Source organism: Simochromis diagramma, unplaced genomic scaffold (assembly GCF_900408965.1).
Source record: "Simochromis diagramma unplaced genomic scaffold, fSimDia1.1 OVJJ01000228.1, whole genome shotgun sequence".
NCBI classification, from domain to species: domain Eukaryota; kingdom Metazoa; phylum Chordata; class Actinopteri; order Cichliformes; family Cichlidae; genus Simochromis; species Simochromis diagramma.
Window position 1 is genome coordinate 622,003 of NW_024386873.1, and position 20,862 is coordinate 642,864.

General features: G+C 43.4%; 1 protein-coding gene across 1 annotated transcript; it reads right to left on the reverse strand.

Moving 5' to 3' along the window:
- On the reverse strand, window positions 1–8,191 carry LOC120733530 (bryoporin-like). Its single transcript, XM_040031796.1, has 3 exons — window positions 8,002–8,191; window positions 6,818–6,899; window positions 1–1,022 (listed from the first exon to the last, which is right to left on the reverse strand). Exons 2-3 carry the CDS (start codon window positions 6,892–6,894, stop codon window positions 605–607), a joined length of 495 nt encoding a protein of 164 aa, XP_039887730.1. The 5' UTR covers window positions 6,895–6,899; window positions 8,002–8,191; the 3' UTR covers window positions 1–604.
- Between the last annotated feature and the right edge of the window lie 12,671 nt (window positions 8,192–20,862).

Here is a 20,862-nt window from a genome sequence, read left to right on the forward strand (position 1 = left end):
GATAGTAACATCAGATATCTTTATTGTTCATATTCAGTGATCTGCAGACAAACCATCACATAGTTTTAGTTGTTTTTTCTAATAGAACAAAAGTGTGAGTTTATTTCTGCATGAAACAATTGAATCATAGGAATAATTTAAAATACTCTTTCCCAAATTCCTGTTTGAACTCCTCTTCACTGTTTAGCAGTTAATGTCAGGCCCAAACTGTGGAACAGACTTCCACAATACAGAAGATCCAAATTTCCTTCATTGTTGATGATTGTTTTCTGTTTCACGATTACCCCAGACCTGCTTCTTCTCCCACACTATTGGTTTGAATAGAATCAAACTTACATACAATGCTCATCTAATAGGTCTTCACTCAAACTGTGCTCAGAGTTATATTTGTCACTTTTTGGACAATAAGTTGTGAATTCTGACGTATTGTGCTGAGTGAGCTTCTATATCACTGACCTCCTTGTTTTAATGTCGATGCATTTTAATTTCCACTTTGATGTTCTTTGTCTTGATAAACCACTAAAAACAAAAGATCGTCTGAAGGTTATACCAAAGAACAAAATAAAAACCCGTCACTCTGTTTTCTCCATTATTAGACTGTCTACTATCGGTTGCGCACTTCCACTGTCATAGTCGCTCGACTACAGTTTGAGATGGCGGAAGTAAGGGTAACATCATTATCTCTGTAAGTAAGAGTGGGACCCTCAGCTCTTCCTCTGACAAACCCTCGCTGTTCATTGTTTTTCATAATGTTAAACAGACAAGAATTACATTGTGTGTTGATGGGAAAGACTCCGATTCCATGCCAGATGTAGTACAGGTTATAATCGAAAGGAACAGAGAACATGCCAGCAATTTTCTTATCAGCTCGCTTTGTAGATTCATTGTAAAGATCGTAGGTGACGACTCCAACACATCCGCGCGCTGCACCAGCCGTCTTAGAAAACACAGCGCTGCCATATTCAGAAGTGCGCAGTGTTGAAGGCATGGCAGTGTCATATTGTCCACTCTCCAAATGCACTCTGGACAGAGAAACAAGAGACATCTCAATGAATATGTCAATTTTGAAATGAAGGGCAGCGGTCATGAGACAGGCGTGTACCAGGGTTACTTTGGATTAACAGAAAATGTTTGGCTACGGTTGCCACAAAGACTGCACAGAGCAAACATTTAACAGTCACGCAGTATAAATACTTCCAACACGACACTTTCCATATCACATCCTGATATACAAAAAGATTTACCAAATTTCCCACAATGTTTATAAAAAAATAGTAGTGTTTGGCTTTTTGATATATTTGGATAAATAAACATTTGATCCTCCACCATTTGGTTTTAGAACTTATGAAGCGTCTTGGATGAGAGGTCTTCAGCCTGTGGTACAGGCCTTCAAGCTGGCTGTAGTTAAACCTTTACTCAAAAAGCATCTCTAGATGGCCGCTAACTTTCTGCTTCTTAATTCAGATCAAACTGAGGTTATTGTACTCGGCCCTGAAAATCTTAGAAATATGGTATCTAAGCAGATTCTTCCTCTGGATGGCATTACCTTGGCCTCCAGTAACGCTGTGAGGAACCTTGGAGTCATTTTTGACCAGGACATGTCCTTCAATGCACATATTAAACAAATATGTAAGACTGCTTTCTTCCATTTGTGCAACATCTCTAAAGTTAGAAATATCCTGTCTCAGAGTGACGCTGAAAAACTAGTTCATGCATTTATTATTTCCAGGCTGGACGACTGTAATTCATGATTATCAGGAAGTCCTAAAAACTCGCTGAAAAGCCTTCAGCTAATCCAAAATGCTGCAGCAAGAGTCCTGACAGGGACTAGAAAGAGAGAGCAGATTTCTCCTGTTTTGGCTTCCTGTTAAATCCAGAATTGAATTCAAAATCCTGCTCCTCACATACAAGGTCTTAAATAATCAGGCCCCATCTTATCTTAATGACCTTGTAGTACCATATCACCCTATTAGAGCACTTCGCTCTCGCTCTGCAGGCCTACTTGTTGTTCCTAGAGTATTTAAAAGTAGAATGGGAGGCAGAGCCTTCAGTTTTCAGGCCCCTCTTCTGTGGAACCAGCTTCCAGTTTGGATTCAGGAGACAGACACTATCTCTACTTTTAAGATTAGGCTTCAAACTTTCCTTTTTGCTAAAGCATATAGTTAGGGCTGGACCAGGTGACCCTGAATCCTCCCTTAGTTATGCTGCAATAGACGTAGGCTGCCGGGGATTCCCATGATGCACTGAGTGTTTCTTCTTCACTCACTATGTGTTAGCACGATCTGATATCGTCGTGTCGGTGTTGTTCCCAGATCATCATACTAAATGTTGTTCCAGGATCAACATTGCAAGTGACCAATCAGAATGTTGTGACGTCATACTTTTGCGACTTCGGGAAAAACCGCCGTAAAACAAAAAACTGTACTTAAGCTGCGAGAAACCGCCACTGTCCGCCAATCAACGGACCCTGACCCTAACCCTTTAATAAATGGTAAGCAGAATTGATATTGTCCTTGCAACATTGGAATTTCATAAATGCACGAATGGCTTGGCGCGCAAAAGAATAACGCCACAAGAATGTTATTGGTCACTTGCAATGTTGAACCTGGAACAACATTTTCATGATGATGTGGGAACAACACCAACACGACGATATCAGATCATCCCTATGTGTTAACAGACCTCTCTGCACTGAATCATCCTTGTTATTAACCTCTGTCTCTCTTCCACAGCATGTCTTTATCCTGTCTCCCTTCTCTCACCCCAACCAGTCGCAGCAGATGGCCCCGCCCCTCCCTGAGCCTGGTTCGCCAAAGTGCTTACTTTTAGGGAGTGATTGTTGGGTTTTTCTCTGTATCTATTATTATAGGATATACTGTACAAAATAAAGTGCCTTGAGGCAACTGTTGTTGTGATTTGGTCCTATATAAATGAAATTGAATTGAATAAAATTGAATTGAACTGAATTGAATTTGACACAAGGACTGTAGAACCTGGGAGCTGATCCACCAACTGCTCCAGACTGAAAGGTCTTTGAGCTCAAACAAGGAACAACTAACAACTTCTGAGCCTGGAGCTGTCATGGTCCTGGGACTTTGACCCAGTATTCTGAGTCATGAGTTTTGCCTTTGGACTTATGATTTACATTTAGAACAGAAAAATCCTTTAATTGTCCCACAAGGGGAAATTTGGTCGTAACAGCAGCAAAACCCCCACAAATACACACAGAAACACAATTTTTACATATTTACATCATGGACAATAGTTACCAAATCAGAGTACTGTACAGTTATTAAAATTAGAGTACAGATAAGTTGCAAACCCAGGTTGTAGTGTGCAATCAGAGCAGGATACTGAAAGGTGTTTAAATAGTTAAGAATATTTAGAATAACTGGAAAAGTGCAGATTGTGTGTTGTATCTGTGCATTAAAAAGTAGACATGTAACTTCCAATAAGTTAGTGTATATATAAGCTGAGAGAAGTAATGTGCAGTTATAACAGTAGAAGTTGTTATAACTGCACATCTCTTCTCTTAGTCTCTATATACTGATATAGATATTTAAGAAGTACATGTTCTAGCTCTGCATTTCCCAGAGCCTTGTAGTTTTATATTTATAATTACTGCTTTCCTGGTGAATATATTGGTTTCTACTTTTTGTCTAGTCTAGTTCTAGTCTCTCATCTCTATTTGTGCTTTACCAGTTGTGTCCCCGTGTCTGTCCTGTCTCTCTGTGTCTCCGTGGTTATCTGCATCTCCTGCCTTGTCAGCTCTTACATCTTTAGTCCAGGTTACAGTGTTTATCCTTAATCATTTCTCTGTGTTTTGTCCCAGTTATGTCTTGTGTTTATCTCCGGTCTCTGCGTCAAGCTCACATGTGTTTGTCTGGTCTCAGCCTCCTTGTCTATCAAAATAAATAAAATGAGAAGCATATGTTACTTCCTGCTTTGTGTGTGTGGTGTTCATCTGTGTGTCCCTATCTCAACGAGTAGATTCTGTTCAGCTGTCTTCCCAGGCGTATTTATTCTGCTCTGATTTCCTCCTGTGTATATATTGTGCCCCCCCCCCCCCCCCCCCCCCTTGTTCTTTTTTCATGTCCTCCCTCGTTGTGTGTGCAGCTCACCCCCCCTCCCTGTTATTGTTTTTGCTTTTGTTTGTATTACCTTTTTTGTCACAATAAACACAATAAACACAATAAACTCTGTAATTTTGAAACAAGTCTGTCAACTCCCGCATCTGGGTCCACACCCTGTGTGAGTGTTGGGACCTGCAACTGTGGTCTCAGATGCAGAGAAATTAAACGCTTGGATTTAGAATTTAATTCGTCTGCTGAGTCCTACATCTGTGTCCACGCCCTGTTCAGCACACACCCGGTCCCATGTTAGCAGCAGTACATTATGTACGTGTCTTTGTGTAGCTTGTCCATTTAGTGGTGTGTATGTAGGCACAAGAGTTTTGAATCCTAAAATTAAATGGGAGCCAATGTAAAAGTCCTTTTGTTCGTACAGGTATTCATGGGAAGTGCCACATTGAAATTCTTCTTTTCATTCCTCAAATTCAAATTAAACAACACACGAGTGAAGAACTCAGCAGCCAAGCACAGAGAAACTGTCGCACATGCAGCAGGGCAGGCTCTGGCTGTATCCCAACTCAGGGTCTGCAGCCTTAAAGGCCGCATTTCAAGGCCGATTACGTCACAGCGGCGCGCCGAAGGCTGTCCCAATTCAAAGGCTGCTCGAAATGCGGCCCTGAAATGCGTCCTTCATTTCCCTGAATTTTAAGGCTGTGGCGGTGTAGAATTCGTGGTCCCATATATCCCACAATTCATAGCGCGGCGATGGGTGTGGAGAATTCTGCCGCAGACGGCAGAAGCGGAGCGGCCGAAGGGTAAACTGTGAAAAGTAAGTCCTGAATATTATGTCACTTATTTATGTGCAAATGTTTAATAACGAAGAACATTAAAACATTACTGTTGGCCACATGTCGGCAAAGTCATGTGACATTAGTGACGTTTGTGCTAACTTGGTTTTAAAGCCTTTACTTTAAAATACACGCCGTTCAATAGCTGAGCTTAATCTCACAGAGAATGATCAAAGCTCATGTAGAAACAAACAAACAAATGAACAAAAGATGTTCTCCTTCATTTCTGTCAAACAAAGCTGTATGACACGTTTCCAGCTGTTAGTATCATGGTTGCTAGGCAACCTGGGCAGCGCAACGGAGGCTAGACCGTCCCATTTCACAAGCCTCGCACTTCCGGCCTCAGCGGTCTTTGAGTACGCGGCCCTTGAGGATCGTTGAGGCTGCAGACCCTGAATTGGGATACAGCCTTTGTGAGCTTCCAGCAGATTCTCACTCTCGTGGGTAAATTTGCTCTGGAAGCTCAGTTCTGCTCACTAAACAAGTGCCAAGTGATTCCATCTCGAATCAGCAAATTCCTAGAAAATAACATTTTTCCTCAACCATTCCCAATTTGCATAAAATTCCAGTTTCAGGCAACATTTAAAAATGCAGATCCCTACACCAGCGCTCTAGAGCGCGGCCAATTTGATCACATTTTCAATGGTGCGACTAAAAAAAACCTTAGGTCGCACCGGTGCGACCAACTGTTCGAGTAACAAAAAAACAAAAAGTCTCCGTGTGGTCAACAACAGACACAAATGAGAGCAGATTCCACACAAAGATGTAAACACAGAGCGCAGACCCGACGCATCAGAATCATGATAATAAGAATAAATGCCCAGGTGTCCCCTCTCCCCACAGCCTTTCAGCAGCTGTGCAGCAGCAAACAGGTCGTCAGAGGCCGATGTGATGATTAAGTTTAACATTGTCTACAATATTACCAGAATGCCAACGCACTTTAAGCACAAGCACACGATCGTTAGTTAATCATTTACAAATGAATATTGTCTGTATGGTCAGCAATTCCCCCCCAAAAGTGCACATGTGAAACTGCGGTGTGAAGCGGTGCGCTTGAAAAATCTGAGTGCTCCAAACTTTTGTGCCGGTGCGCCGAAGAAAAAAAATGTAGGTGCACCAGTGCAACCGTGGCAAACAGTTAGTCCCGAGCCCCGCCCTAAACACCACTCACAGTTTGTCATTCTCACTGCTCTTAATGCAGTTCTCACATCAGTCATAATTCACTATTGTGTGAAATATGTGCATCAACATATTTCTCAGTATGCTTCTCATCTGAACAGTACAGCTCGCTCACTTTCCTCTTCAAACGTTATTCAGACGTGTATGAAAGAGCAAACATAGCAACACATGAACAGCAGTGAATTTGCCTTTAAAATAAACACGTTCTAAGAAGAGTTTTAGGTAAAACAAGCAGTAATTAGACTTTTATTTTTTTGTGTCACACTTTTCTACACGAGGCCAATATTTTTCCAAAGTCAGAAAAGTTTTGATAAAAGCCTCAAAAATGTAATGAAAGGATCTTTCATGATGAAGTGATTGACTGAGTTTTCATGACAAATAGGACAAAAGTTTTGATTGCTGCAGTGTGTTTTGCACAGGTGAGTGTGTGTAATGAGAAACTGAGAGCTGCATGAAGACGTTTCTGCTGTGAAAGCTGCTCCAAGGCGAACGATGAACACCCCTAACATGCTTTATATTGGTCTTTGTTAGTCATTCACACTCTGCTCTATATTTTTTATGATGTTTTTACCTTTTAATTAATTTCATGTCGTTCATGTCTCTATTTTTAATCTGCTTAATAGTTCTGTTATTAACAGCATGTCAATGATCTGTGAAGCACTTTGAACTAACCAGCAGAAAAAATGAAATGTGAGTGATTGTGTTTGAGTAAGGAGTCACCTGGGGTTGCGCAGCGAGTAGTTCTTGCTGTCATTGCTAAAGACAACTTCACACTGTCGAGAGTCAGAAGCACCCATGACGTCTGCAAGCAGAAGAACAAAACGACTGAGCCTTCAGGGACTCAGCTGGATGGTGACAGATGTGAGGAGGTTTTTCTTTCACATCAACAATTGTGCACTGTGGACACATCCTGCCTTCAGATAATTGGTGCAGTAGCTGTAGCTGTGTCTCAGTTCAGGAGCTGCACTGTTTGAAGGACCCGGCTGTGAAGGCCGGAGTGAGCGGCTGTTTAATGTAGCCTAGAGCTCTGGTCTACAACACCAAGCACTGCTCAGGTTGCCGACACAGGTCAACGTTACATTCATTGTATTAGTAAATGAAATGTACTTATTTTAAAAAATGACAGCAGTGAAACTTAAATTTCAAACACTGAGCTTCAGTATTTACATTTCATATCATTTGATATCTTCTTTATCTCAAAGGCAAATATCTCTTACAGCTTATATACGGATGAATTGTCTATGAAAGAGACAAATGTTGTTCCTTTACTGTGTTGATGCCTCAACCTGAAAGCTTAAAACGCTGATCACAAGCTGTGATTAATTGTATAGCAAATATTCCTTTGCTGGGTGAGAAAAACACGTGTTATCATAACTGTTTGAAGTCATATATAAAAGACGTCAGAGCCTCAAACAGGCTGATCTTTGTTAAATGCATCTCACAGAACTTTAAACATCTTTATGAAATACGATCTAATGCTGTAGATCAACTTACCTTCAAAAGAATAAAGCATATATATAAATGTACAAGCATGTAAACATCTACAGCAGTAATCCAACATACTGTAATACTGCACAAAGTACTGTAGTACTGTGTGCAGTACTACAGTACTTTGTGCAGTATTACAGTATTACAGTACTGTGTGCAGTATTACAGTACTTTGTGCAGTATTACAGTATTACAGTACTGTGTGCAGTATTACAGTATTACAGTACTGTGTACAGTATTACAGTACTGTAGTACTGTAATTCTGTCTCTCATTCTGTTTCAACAGTCCAATCACAGTGAGGCTCACACAGTCTGAAACCCTACGTTAGAAAATGCAGTGAATCAGAGGAAGCTGTACGTACAAGACTAAATTAAGACTAGTTCTTTTAATATCAAACAATGAAAAATTGACTTACAATAACGTGATGAGTTCAGATAAAAGCAATAAGCAGTGTCCACATGGGTCGTCCTCCCGGTGTAGCTGTGTTACTAAACAGTCCTCTTTTTATACCCTGAAAGTGAAAGTACAGGGGGCTGAAAGGACGGGTGCTACTGAACCATTTAGGATCCGTCTTTCACACTGAAAGAGCCCGGCGTCACTTTCAGAGAAACTGCCTCAAATAATTTCTCCTCTAGCATTTTCTACTCTTTTAATTGTAACAGATTTAGTTGGCAAATAGATACTGTAACAAACTGCAACAGAGGTGTGTGTGTGTGTGTGTGTGTGTGTGTGTGTGTGTGTGTGTGTGTGTGTGTGTGTGTGTGTGTGTGTGTGTGTGTGTATCCTGGTCCCCACAAGTGTGAAGGCATTTTTGAGTTTGTAGTTTTAGCGTCAGGGTTACAGATGGGTTATGGCTAGGTTTAGGTTCAGGGTTAGGCATTCATTGTTGGTGGTTATGGTTAAGGAGAGGGGCTGGGGAAAGCGTTAGATGTCCCCACAAGATATAAAACCCAACAGAGTGTATTTGTGTACGTGAGAGAGAAGAAAGACGGAGCGTTTTACTCCAGTCGGGCTCACGTGTGTCCTCTCTCTAACAGATTGTGAACATTTGTTCTTCAGAGAGCAGTTTTCTCCATGCAGCCTTTGTTTCCTGTGCTGTTTTTAACCACAGGGTGCGGTGACAATCATTATCTTCTTTAAGCAGTATTATAGCATCAAGCAGCCACATGTTTGTGGTGTGTGGCGAGTTTGCCTGTGCATGTTAAGCGTGTGGATGAGTACAGGATCGTGTGAATAACAAAGCGAAGGACCAGACACTGGGATAGATCCCAGGTTTGTGGCAGTGGATTCTTTTAGACTGATCTAACAGGAAGGAAGATTTTTTTGAATCAACAAAGTCAGGTCTGCACGCACAGTGTGGGCGTACCTGCACAGCAGTGTGTGGATCTTCTTTGTATGGATCCGCTCTTAATTTTAGTCTTTGAGTTGGTGTCGGTGATCCACTGTACATGTAACCGGTGTGTTCCTGTGTTGTCTCTGACAGTGAAAGGTAAACAGAAAGACCTGCTATGACCAAATATGAACAGTTAGGACGAGAGTTTGCTCAACACACTACAACCTCCAAGCTAGCAAGACTGTTCATGCTAGCATGATCAGCGCCTATACACATACACAGCACACACGTACCACATACTCACAGCATTTAGCAAAGAGAGGCGCAATGATGACAATAAAACACATGATCAGAAACATCAGGGTGGATAAAGATATCATTAGGACAAGAAATGACACCGACCTCTCCCACAGGGGAATTGTAGGAAAGGGGAGAGGCCAAAGGGGTACCCCAAATTTACAGGGTTGCACCAAAGAAGAAGAAAAGGATGAGGAGGGGCTCTAACTGATGATGAAGATAGCTACAGACTTGGAGGTCCTAACGGTAAGGTTTACCAGGGACAGTTTGGGGTTTAAAACATATTTTGTGTAAATATAACAATATGTAATTTATGACCTGGTTACATACAGTGGGGCAAAAAAGTATTTAGTCAGCCACCGATTGTGCAAGTTCCCCCACCTAAAATGATGACAGAGGTCAGTAATTTGCACCAGAGGTACACTTCAACTGTGAGAGACAGAATGTGAAAAAAAAATCCATGAATCCACATGGTAGGATTTGTAAAGAATTTATTCGTAAATTAGGGTGGAAAATAAGTATTTGGTCAATAACAAAAATACAACTCAATACTTTGTAACATAACCTTTGTTGGCAATAACAGAGGTCAAACGTTTACTATAGGTCTTTACCAGGTTTGCACACACAGTAGCTGGTATTTTGGCCCATTCCTCCATGCAGATCTTCTCGAGAGCAGTGATGTTTTGGGGCTGTCGCCGAGCAACACGGACTTTCAACTCCCGCCACAGATTTTCTATGGGGTTGAGGTCTGGAGACTGGCTAGGCCACTCCAGGACTTTCAAATGCTTCTTACGGAGCCACTCCTTTGTTGCCCGGGCGGTGTGTTTTGGATCATTGTCGTGTTGGAAGACCCAGCCTCGTTTCATCTTCAAAGTTCTCACTGATGGAAGGAGGTTTTGGCTCAAAATCTCACGATACATGGCCCCATTCATTCTGTCCTTAACACGGATCAGTCGTCCTGTCCCCTTGGCAGAAAAACAGCCCCATAGCATGATGTTTCCACCCCCATGCTTCACAGTAGGTATGGTGTTCTTGGGATGCAACTCAGTATTCTTCTTCCTCCAAACACGACGAGTTGAGTTTATACCAAAAAGTTCTACTTTGGTTTCATCTGACCACATGACATTCTCCCAATCCTCTGCTGTATCATCCATGTGCTCTCTGGCAAACTTCAGACGGGCCTGGACATGCACTGCTTCAGCAGCGGAACACGTCTGGCACTGCGGGATTTGATTCCCTGCCGTTGTAGTGTGTTACTGATGGTGACCTTTGTTACTTTGGTCCCAGCTCTCTGCAGGTCATTCACCAGGTCCCCCCGTGTGGTTCTGGGATCTTTGCTCACCGTTCTCATGATCATTTTGACCCCACGGGATGAGATCTTGCGTGGAGCCCCAGATCGAGGGAGATTATCAGTGGTCTTGTATGTCTTCCATTTTCTGATGATTGCTCCCACAGTTGATTTTTTCACACCAAGCTGCTTGCCTATTGTAGATTCACTCTTCCCAGTCTGGTGCAGGTCTACAATACTTTTCCTGGTGTCCTTCGAAAGCTCTTTGGTCTTGGCCATGGCGGAGTTTGGAGTCTGACTGTTTGAGGCTGTGGACAGGTGTCTTTTATACAGATGATGAGTTCAAACAGGTGCCATTCATACAGGTAACGAGTGGGGGACAGAAAAGCTTCTTACAGAAGACGTTACAGGTCTGTGAGAGCCAGAGATTTTCCTTGTTTGAGGTGACCAAATACTTATTTTCCACCCTGATTTACGAATAAATTCTTTACAAATCCTACCATGTGGATTCATGGATTTTTTTTCCACATTCTGTCTCTCACAGTTGAAGTGTACCTCTGGTGCAAATTACTGACCTCTGTCATCATTTTAAGTGGGGGAACTTGCACAATCGGTGGCTGACTAAATACCTTTTTGCCCCACTGTATGTTAAGGTGTGATGTGTCAAGTCCCGTTGCCTGGTTAAAAGTATCTGCAGAAAGCAGTAAAAGTTTATTTATCCACTGCTGGAGGGTGAAGGTCAGTGATGAACTGTGTTGTCATCTGATCATCTGATTAGATGCAGCTTGCTGACCAAGCTGGATTGTGTTAAACTTACTATTTCATACTTTTGTCTAAAAAACATCACGTCAGCTCACCCGACGGTGTGTCTGTGTACATGACACTTCAATACGCAGCGTGGAAAACCACAGTTCATGTCACAGTGAACACGGTGAGACAAAAAGCTAACACATCAAAGTATTTCAGCTTATTCAGAGAGTCTTTGTGGGAAAATAAATCCAACTAATAATTATCGTCGTGTTGAGTCATGCAGACTAATCTCCCTGCTGGAATAGTTCAGGTTACTGAAACGTTTCTGCCTCTGACAGCTGTCCACACCTAAACTGAACTCGCTACACGTCAAAGATACAGAAATGATTCTCTTTAACGGTGATGTAGGAACCACACCTGCTATCAGAAAGGTCAGAGGTCAAATTTGACTAAAAGTGACTAATAGTTTAGAGGTATACAGAATAATCCACGTGAGGCAAAAGCTCCAGACTGCTCTGTTTCCAGCAGATTTCCTTCTTTCAGTGACGGCACGCCCACACAACAGGACGACACTCGTCTCAGTAACACGTGTGTTCGTCTCCAACACTGTCGGCGTATTACAGGCACTAATGTTCTCTAGCACACAAGTAAGCAATGATTCACGGAGTTTAGAAACAAGCAACAACAGATCAGATATCATTTTACTCTTTGGTGTTTCACTCACATTTAAACATATTTATACAGCAGCAGTACAGTAACAACTATACAGCATTAGAAGATCCTCCTGTCAGCATTAGACAGAAGAAAGACAGTTTCATCTAAACTTCGATTCCTGGACGAATCTTTTGGTTTTTCAGAGCAGATCTGACCCTGTATTGTTTTTTGGGGTTTTTTTTAGACGATATTAGCTAACACAAGTGAAATTCAACCATCACCAAGTCAGTCAGTAGCAGGAAACTGCTCACTGAACATCAGCAGATTAATAACACACAAAGATCTGGTAAAAGAAAGCTCTTCCTTTCTATGATGGTTAAATTATTAAAATGTTTTCACCATTAACACAGTCCAGTATGAGGTCTACTCAGCACAGTCTCACCAGTGTTGTCGGCTTACAGAGGAGAGGCAGAGCGGTGCACATCCATCAATCCAGCAGAAGTAGACCCAGAGTGGAAAAATATGACACTGAGTGTTGAGCTTTTATAACCTTTATAGACAGAATAGCATAGGTGGTGGAAGGACTGCACTTTGGTGGCCTCAGGATTTCATTTTTACTTTTTGCAGATGAGCAGTGGCTGTAGCTCAGGAGCACTTTATAGCACAGGCAGAGTAAGCGCTGCATAAGAACCATTGCAGCTACCATTTACCATGGTGTGGTTCTGTTTATCTGTTTATGCTTTATCAGGTGGTGGCCTCCAACTCTGATGTGGTTTTGTGACCAAAAGAATGAGGAGTTCTTCCTTAGAGGCAGGCTGAGGAGGTCAGCCATCTGAGAGGCACTTGTAGTGGAGCTGCTGCTCCTGTTGGGATGGTTGATTAGGAGAGCTCTTGGACTATGAATGAACTGGAAGAGGTGGCTGGGCTGAGGGGAGTCTGGGCGTCTCTGCTCTGACCGCTGCAGCTGTGACGCAAACCCAGATAGATATAGAAAATCGATATTCAGAATATTCCTATTTTTCATTTTAACTGATTTAGGTTTCAGAAAAAAATACATAAAATCAAATTATTTAATTTATAAAAATATGTGTATGTGAGCTGGTGCAGCAGTTTTGAGTTCCCTCCCCAGACGTCTTAACGCCCACTCACATCCTGGGCCATCTGACCTCAGGAATTCGCATGATAAGGTGGGGCCAGGTTTCACAGTGAGCTCACCCGAAACCCTGGCTGATTGGGACCCACACCCAGTTTCACACCTTGGCTCAGGTGATTAGAGGATCATCAGGGGGTCCTTTTGTCCCTCTGTGGGGGGAAACTCCCACTAGGTTTATATCTGGGACTCTCCACCATTTGACCTTAGAACTGAAGAAGCTTCTCGGATGAGAGGTGAAACGTCTTCAAGCAACTCAAAGAAGTCCAGACGCTTTTCTTTCCAAGCTCCTTTGACTGCAGCATTTGTACTTTTAAAGTCTGTTTAATGACTTGATGAATACATTTTTGGATACATTACTGTAAATGATGAAATATGTTCCACAGTTTGAATCAGGTTTGAGAGCGAGAGATTGATGAGTTTGAAGCCATTATGACTGGGAAAATTCTGACATGCAAATATTTTTTCTGCGAGTGAGCTGAGAATCGTCCCGTATGGACAGAGTGGACAGGGTAAAAGTACTCTAGGAGGCATCAACATGGGCAGCAGAGAAATATTCACTTCTGATAAGGACTTAAAGAAGTGCCATAAGGAAAGAAAGATCATTGACTGTCAAAAATATGATGTTGTTGACACTCCAGGTCTGTTTAAAGTAGACGCCTCTGTCTCCAGAGCAATGTCAGTAGTCTCTTGGAAAGAGTTCTGGTCCATGAAAAGCGGGACAGTGTCAGTACGGTCAAAGTCAATCTCGGCAGGGGTGTGGCTAGAGACAATAGTGTTCGTATCAACATTATCAAGTCACTACAGTCTGGGTCTGGAAGAGCAGGAGGCAAGCTGCTGTCCAGGAGACTGAGATCCAAAGCTGCTGCAGCCTTCAGCTTTTGTTACGGAAACTTTAAATAAAACTGCAACCACCAGGTGAGTGTCTTTGAAGTGAGGTTTATGAAAGAAAAAGGAAAAAGAAAAACACTGCAGTGGAGAAAAAGTTTAAATTAAGCACCAAACAGTTTTCTGAGGAAGGACATGGGTGATGAACTATTTTATACCTTCCCAAAAGTCTCAAAGAAAGAACATCCACAGCATATCATATATCTCTACACCTTCAGTCCAACCAAGGAAGGTGAGTTCTGTAAGGCAGAATTGGCATTTGCTTGGTTATAAAGAGAGGCCAGCGGACTAAAGCCTACCAAGGACCTCTTTTAGGTCAAGCAGGTGTTGCTCAAAAGTCGTGGTGTGACAACAATGTCATCCAGATACACCGCGCAGGACTTATAAACCAGGCCAGCTAGAACATTGTTTATAAGCTGCTGAAAAGTCACAGGGGTGTTACACAGGCCAAAAGGAAGGACTCTGAAACGAAACAGGCCACAGTGCATGATAAAAGTAGTCTTTGGTTTAGCTTCTTCAGCAATGGGGACCTGCTCAAAACCTTGAGCGAGGTCTAGTGTTGTGAGAAACTTCCCTCTTGACAAAAAGTCCAGTGTTTCATTCACTTGCGGGAGTGGGTAAAAATCTTTCGCGGTCAGCTAATTTAGACCATGGAAGTCAACACAGAACCGTGGTTCGCGGGGGGGTTTGTTCACAGTGACCATGGGAGCAGCCCATTTTCACAGATCATCCATAATTACAGTTCTCATTGGGACACGTATTGTTAGTGAAGTGTGAGTCATAAAGTCCATCCCAAGAACCAAGGGGGATGTCAGGTCCTGCACTATCACAAACCGTTGATAGACTTGCTTGCCCATAAATCCAACAATTAACCAGGTTATTCCTAATGGATTGCAGTTAGTGCCATTGGCCAGTCATTGCCATTGGTGGAGAATTCCACAGATTCTTTAATGACTTTTTTTTTTCAGGCAAACAGGTCTGCATTTACTGCTGGAAGAGACTAACCTGTATCTAGTGTGGCATCCAGAGCTGCTCCATTAACGTTCACATAAACTCTGGGAGGGGCGTTCCACGGTGATTGTGAAGCTCCAGAAACGTTTCGTCATCATCCAGGTGACGTCTTCAGTCTCAGCGGACTGCAGCTTTCAATCTTATAAACAGTACATTTGCATAATGACTGAAACCAGCCCAGTGAAGGGACAATGGGCTGGGAGGTCAGTTCCTTAATCTTAATTATGCAAATTCTCGAGGCCTGGAGTTCGAGACCCCTGATCTAAGTGCTCTGTTAGGATTGTATAAGTGGAGGAGTTCAGAGAGATAGCTAGGCGCTAAATTATTTAGAATTTTAAAAGTGAACAAAATAATTTTAAAATCTATGCGATATTTAACAGGGAGCCAATGTAGTTTGGCTAAAATTGGAGTGATGCGTTCATAGATTCTCGTACCTGTTAAAAGACGCGCAGCTGCATTTTGAATTAACTGGAGCCGGCAAAGAGAGGAGTGTTGGAGGCCGGAGTAGAGGCAGTTACAGTCGTCCAATCTGGATGTGATAAATGCGTGGATAAGCTTTTCAAGGTCCTTTAAAGGAGGGAACGGCTTTGCTTTGGAAATCTGACGCAACTGGCAAAAGCTGTTTTTTACCACAGTGGAGACGTGTTTCTCAAGTTTTAAAGAGCCATCCAGGAACACTCCGAGGTTCCTTACAGTGAGCGAGAGATGGCTAGCGAGAGGGCCTAGGGCATCAGCTAACTGGTCTAGCGGAGTGTGACTACCAAAGACTATGATTTTGGTCTTATTCTCGTTCAGTGTAAGAAAATTATGTGATAACCAAATTTTAACTTCATGCAAACAGTTGAACAGAGGTTGCAAAGAAGCAGTCACATTGGATTTCAGAGGTGAATAAATCTGGATATCATCGGCATAACAGTGAAAGGAGATGTTGTATTTTCTAAAAATTTATCCCAACGTCAACATGTACAAAGAGAAGAGAGCAGGACCGAGCGCGGACCCTTGAGGCACACCACAGTAAATAGGGGCAGAAGCCGAGGAGTGTTGCCCCATAGCAACAGAGAACGACCTCTCTGAGAGATAGGATTTAAACCAAGATAAAACCGTACGTTTGAGACCAACAACATGTTCCAGTCTTGACAGAAGAATGTTGTGGTTAACCAAAGCAGCAGTTAAGTCAAGTAAAACTAAAACCACGGAGTATCCAGAGTCAACAGTTAAAAGAAGATCATTAAAAACTCTAAGTAAGGCTGTCTCTGTGCTGTGGCGAGGTTTCAAACCAGACTGGAACTTGTCATTAATACCATTTGCATCTAAAAAGGCCTGAAGTTGTTTTAGAACTACCTTTTCCAAAATTTTGGAAATAAAAGGGAGTTTGGAGATCGGCCTGTAGTTAGTGAGACCATTAGGGTCAAGATTTTTCTTTTTCATAATAGGTTGCACAACAGCATGCTTAAAGACAGACGGTACACAACCTGATGACAATGATGCATTCAGCAGAGATAAGATACAAGGACCAATAACATGTAAAGCTTCCTTAAAGAAACGAGAAGGAAGAATATCAGGCGGGGAACCAGAGATTTTGAGATGATCAATTATGTCTTTTAAAGCAGAATAAGACACTGGCTCAAACTGTTGAAAGACAGTCAAGCATTCAGAGGCTGGAACTGGGTCTAAAACTGACGATGAATGAGATGGATGAGAAGCCCTTAGAGCTGAGATTTTATCAAAGAAATACTTTAAGTATTTATCACAAAGAGCAGGGGAGGCATCCCTATAAGTGATAGTGCAAGGGTTTACCACAGAGTTAAAAGTATTGAAAAGGGCTCGGGGGTTGTGGCTATTAGTCATGATAATGCTGGACAAAAAGGCAGATTTGGCAGCTTTAACAGACTTTTGATACTTTTGATATAATTACGGAGGATGTCCAGAGAGACGTGGAGTTTGTCTTTCCTCCATTTTCATATCTCATCACTCTCCACTTTCTGTTCATCTGAGAAAAAGACACAATTTGCTATTGCATTGATCGATTATTTATTATCCACACTTAACAACTCTTGCACCTGATCCATAATAAAGCAATGATAGAAAAAATGTTATAGAACCAAAGCATTGTGTTTATTTATTTTTTTCACTAGCTGGGCCCACATCCTCATTTTAGGTTTGACAGCGTTTTAGTAGGTAAAGGTGATGCTTGGACATGAGTTGAGCTGTGGTTTGGCGACGGCTCCCATGCCTGGCAGATCCCCAAAGAAGGCGTCCCCTAGAAGCAGTGATAAATGTGCATTACGAAGGTCGAAGATCTCAGCAGTAACAATTTGATTTTCAATTCAACGTATTTATACGGCACCAAATCACAGTGACAGACGCCTAAAAACCCTGCAATGATGTCTGGCAGAACCAGGCTCACGGAGTGGCGGGGCCATCTGCTGTTTTTGGGGTGAGAGAGAGAGAACAGGACAAAGATAAGTGCAGGGAGAGCGAACACCGAGTGACATCCCCACTGAAAGGAGAGGGAAATAACTGGTGGCAGGCCAGCGAAGATGAACAGCCCTCAGTAAAGTAGTTGAGGATTTCATGAAGTGGAGTGGATGAGCTCGGACAATTAGGAAGGAATGTTTGGAGAAGAGATCAAATGAAGGGTTGATTAATTGAAACACTGACTGGAGGAAAATTGCCTTCTGTAATGATAACCCCCCAAATTGTCAGAGAGCAGAGTGCGAGTCCACCAAACTTCATGGGAGATGATAAGATGTTTAGACGTAGTCAGAACTGTGAGTTGGCTTAGAGAGCGGTCTCGAATGACGGTGTCGAGGGTGGATGCTAGATGATGCTAGTGAAAGCACATGAAAAGTGAAGGGACGCCATGAAGAATTAGGCGCATTGTGCGGTTTGGATGTTCAAGGTTCAAGGTTCTTTATTATTTGTCACATGCATAGTTATACAAGTATAACACACAGTGAAATGTAGCCTGACACGCTCCTCGACATGTGCACAAGTTGGGGGGGGGGGGGGGGGGGGGGGGTGTAGAGGAAGAACATTATATATATATATATATATATATATATATATATATATATACACATATAGTATATACACTGGGTGAATGTGCAGTAGTAGCAGCAAGCAGGTGAATTCTGTACGTTAATATGAATAGACATCTGACTATTTTACAGGATAGACAATATAAACATATTTAAAATTAAAGGAATTGAAATGTACATTGTTCCTTGGTTTAGTGTCTGGAAGAGTCCTGTCTCAGTCAATTATAGATGATGTGAGAGGGCGGGTGTGTGTGTTTAGGGCCCGGATGGCTCCTCTTGAGTCTCTCTGTCCTTGCCCGGAAGATGCGGAACCTTCTACCAGATTGCAGAAGTTGGAACAGTTTGTTGCCAGGATGGGACGGGTCCTTCAGTATCTGCTCTGCTCTAGTCCGGCATCTCCTGGTGTAGGTGTCCTGAAGCGGGGGGAGAGCAATCCTGCAGCAGCGTTCTGCTGTACGGATCACTCTCTGGAGAGCTTTTTGGTCCTTCACACAGCTGTTCCCGAACCACGATGTCATGTTCTGTGTGAGGATGCTCTCCACAGCGCCTGTATAGAAAATCCTGAGGATCTTTGGAGAGACCCTGAACTTCCTCAGTTGTCGTAGGTGATACAGGCGCTGCCTAGCCTTTTTGGTCTGGACCTGAATGTGGGCAGCCCATGTCAGGTCTGAGGAGATGTGGACACTAAGATACTTGAAGGACTGCACCCTCTCCACTGGAGCTCCATTGATGATAATGGGCTTGTAGTCTCTGTGCTGACCCCTTCTGAAGTCCACCACCAGCTCCTTGGTCTTGCTGACGTTCAGCTGGAGGTGGTTGTCCTGGCACCACGATGCCAGATTCTTCACTTCATCCATGTAGGCCGCCTCATCGTTGTTGGAGATGGCACCCAACACCACTGTGTCGTCAGCAAACTTCACAATGGTGTTGGAGCCATGGGTGGCCACACAGTCCGAAGTGTAGAGGGAGTAGAGCAGTGGCGAGAGGACACATCCCTGAGGTGCTCCTGTGTTGATGGTGATGCTGTTGGAGAAGCACCTGCCCACCCTCACCACCTGAGTTCTGCCAGTGAGGAAGTCCAACACCCATGCACACAGACGGCTGTTAAGTCCCAGATCCCTGAGCTTTGTGAACAGTCTGCAGGGCACTATTGTGTTAAACGCTGAACTGTAATCAACAAACAGCATTCGCACATAGTTACCCTGTTTCTTGTCCACATGGCTGAGAGTGGTGTGTAGGACGTGGGCGATGGCATCCTCTGTGGATCTGTTGGATCTGAAGGCGAACTGCAGCGGATCTGTGGTGTCTGGGATGGAGGAGGAGATGATGTTCTTCAGCAGCCTCTCAAACACCTTCATTACTACCGAGGTCAGTGCAACTGGCCGGTAATCGTTCAGGGATGAGGGTTTGGTGTTCTTGGGCACAGGGATGATGGTGGATCTTTTGAAGCATGTGGGGACCACCAGGGACTCGTTGAAGATGTAAGTGAACACACCTGCTAGCTGGTCAGCACAGCAGCGCAGCAGACGGCCGGTGATGCCGTCTGGCCCCGCCGCTTTCCTTGTGTTCACTCTCCTCAGTGCCGCTCGGACGTCATGCTCCGCGATGCTGGTCACCGGTCTCTCGCTGATGACGTCACTGTCCTCGGTAGTCAGGCGATAGATAGCATTAGCCGCCTGGCTAACCTCGAAACGGGCGTTGTCTTAAAAGGGGCGATAGAGGACAGAATCTGGTATCCCCGAACCATGAAAATTCACTGGTGCTTTGCAAAGACAGGAAAGATGGCAGAGAAACTGGCATCTCGGTGCCGGCAGGGTTTGTTGCTACATCTTGCGGAAGACTGGACAAAACGGAGAACCTGGTTAGAGGAATGGGATCCCAGTGCCGAAAGCTCGCTGCTGCCATTGCAAATGATGGAAATAGGGAGCCTAGCATCCCATTCACACACACACTGACACAGATACACACTCACTCCCCTTCCCCACTCCAAACTCCTCCAATGCATGCCTCCCATCCGGCGCAGACGGTGGGTCAGCTGGAATGTGTAGTGATGCAGCGACCCTGATGCCGCTTACTCGGCTCACTCCCTGTTGCTTGTCATGTGTTTTCATGGTGTTATGGTGTGAAGATTCATGCACTTTTGTGCTGTGATGTTTTTGTTTTCTGAGCAGAGTTTCTTTGTTCCTCCTCGACTGTCCATTGTTGTTATACATTTCATTGTTTTCTTTACATTACCTGTTGTGACCTGCCTCCCCAATGTGATGTATGTACGTTTAGAAAAGGTCCAATTTTGCTGCAGGCAACTGCAAGGGACAAATAAAGGCTTAAATCAATCAACTATAGTCTATGTGCACTTTCCCCTCCTGAGTCACCTGATGGTTTGCCAGAATCTCTTCGAGGCAGTCCAAAAGTCTTTTTCCATGGCCTCTCTGAACTCCTCCCACACATGAGTTTTTGCTTTAGCCACTGCCCGAGCCTTGTTCAGCCTGTTGGTTCCTGGTTGGCTTCCTCTGAAGTTATCAAGGCTAACCAAGCCCGATAGGACTCCTTCTTCAGGCTGGTGGTTCCCTTTCACCTCTGATGTCCACCATCAGGTTCGGGGCTTACCACCTTGACAGACACCAACCACCTGGAAGTGCTGAACATGGTCCATTCAGACTAGTGCGCCCTTGCAATGCTGTCAAAGATCTGGTGCAGGTGGGTGTTGAAGATCAGTAACTCTACCCCAGATAGAGCAAACTATTTCCTGGATCTTCTGCTCATAGGGGTTTTTGAGTCGCTCTTCATCTGGTCCCTCACCCAGGACCAATTGGCCATGGGAGATGCTACCAGGGGACAAAAAGCCCCACAAGACACACAAACCC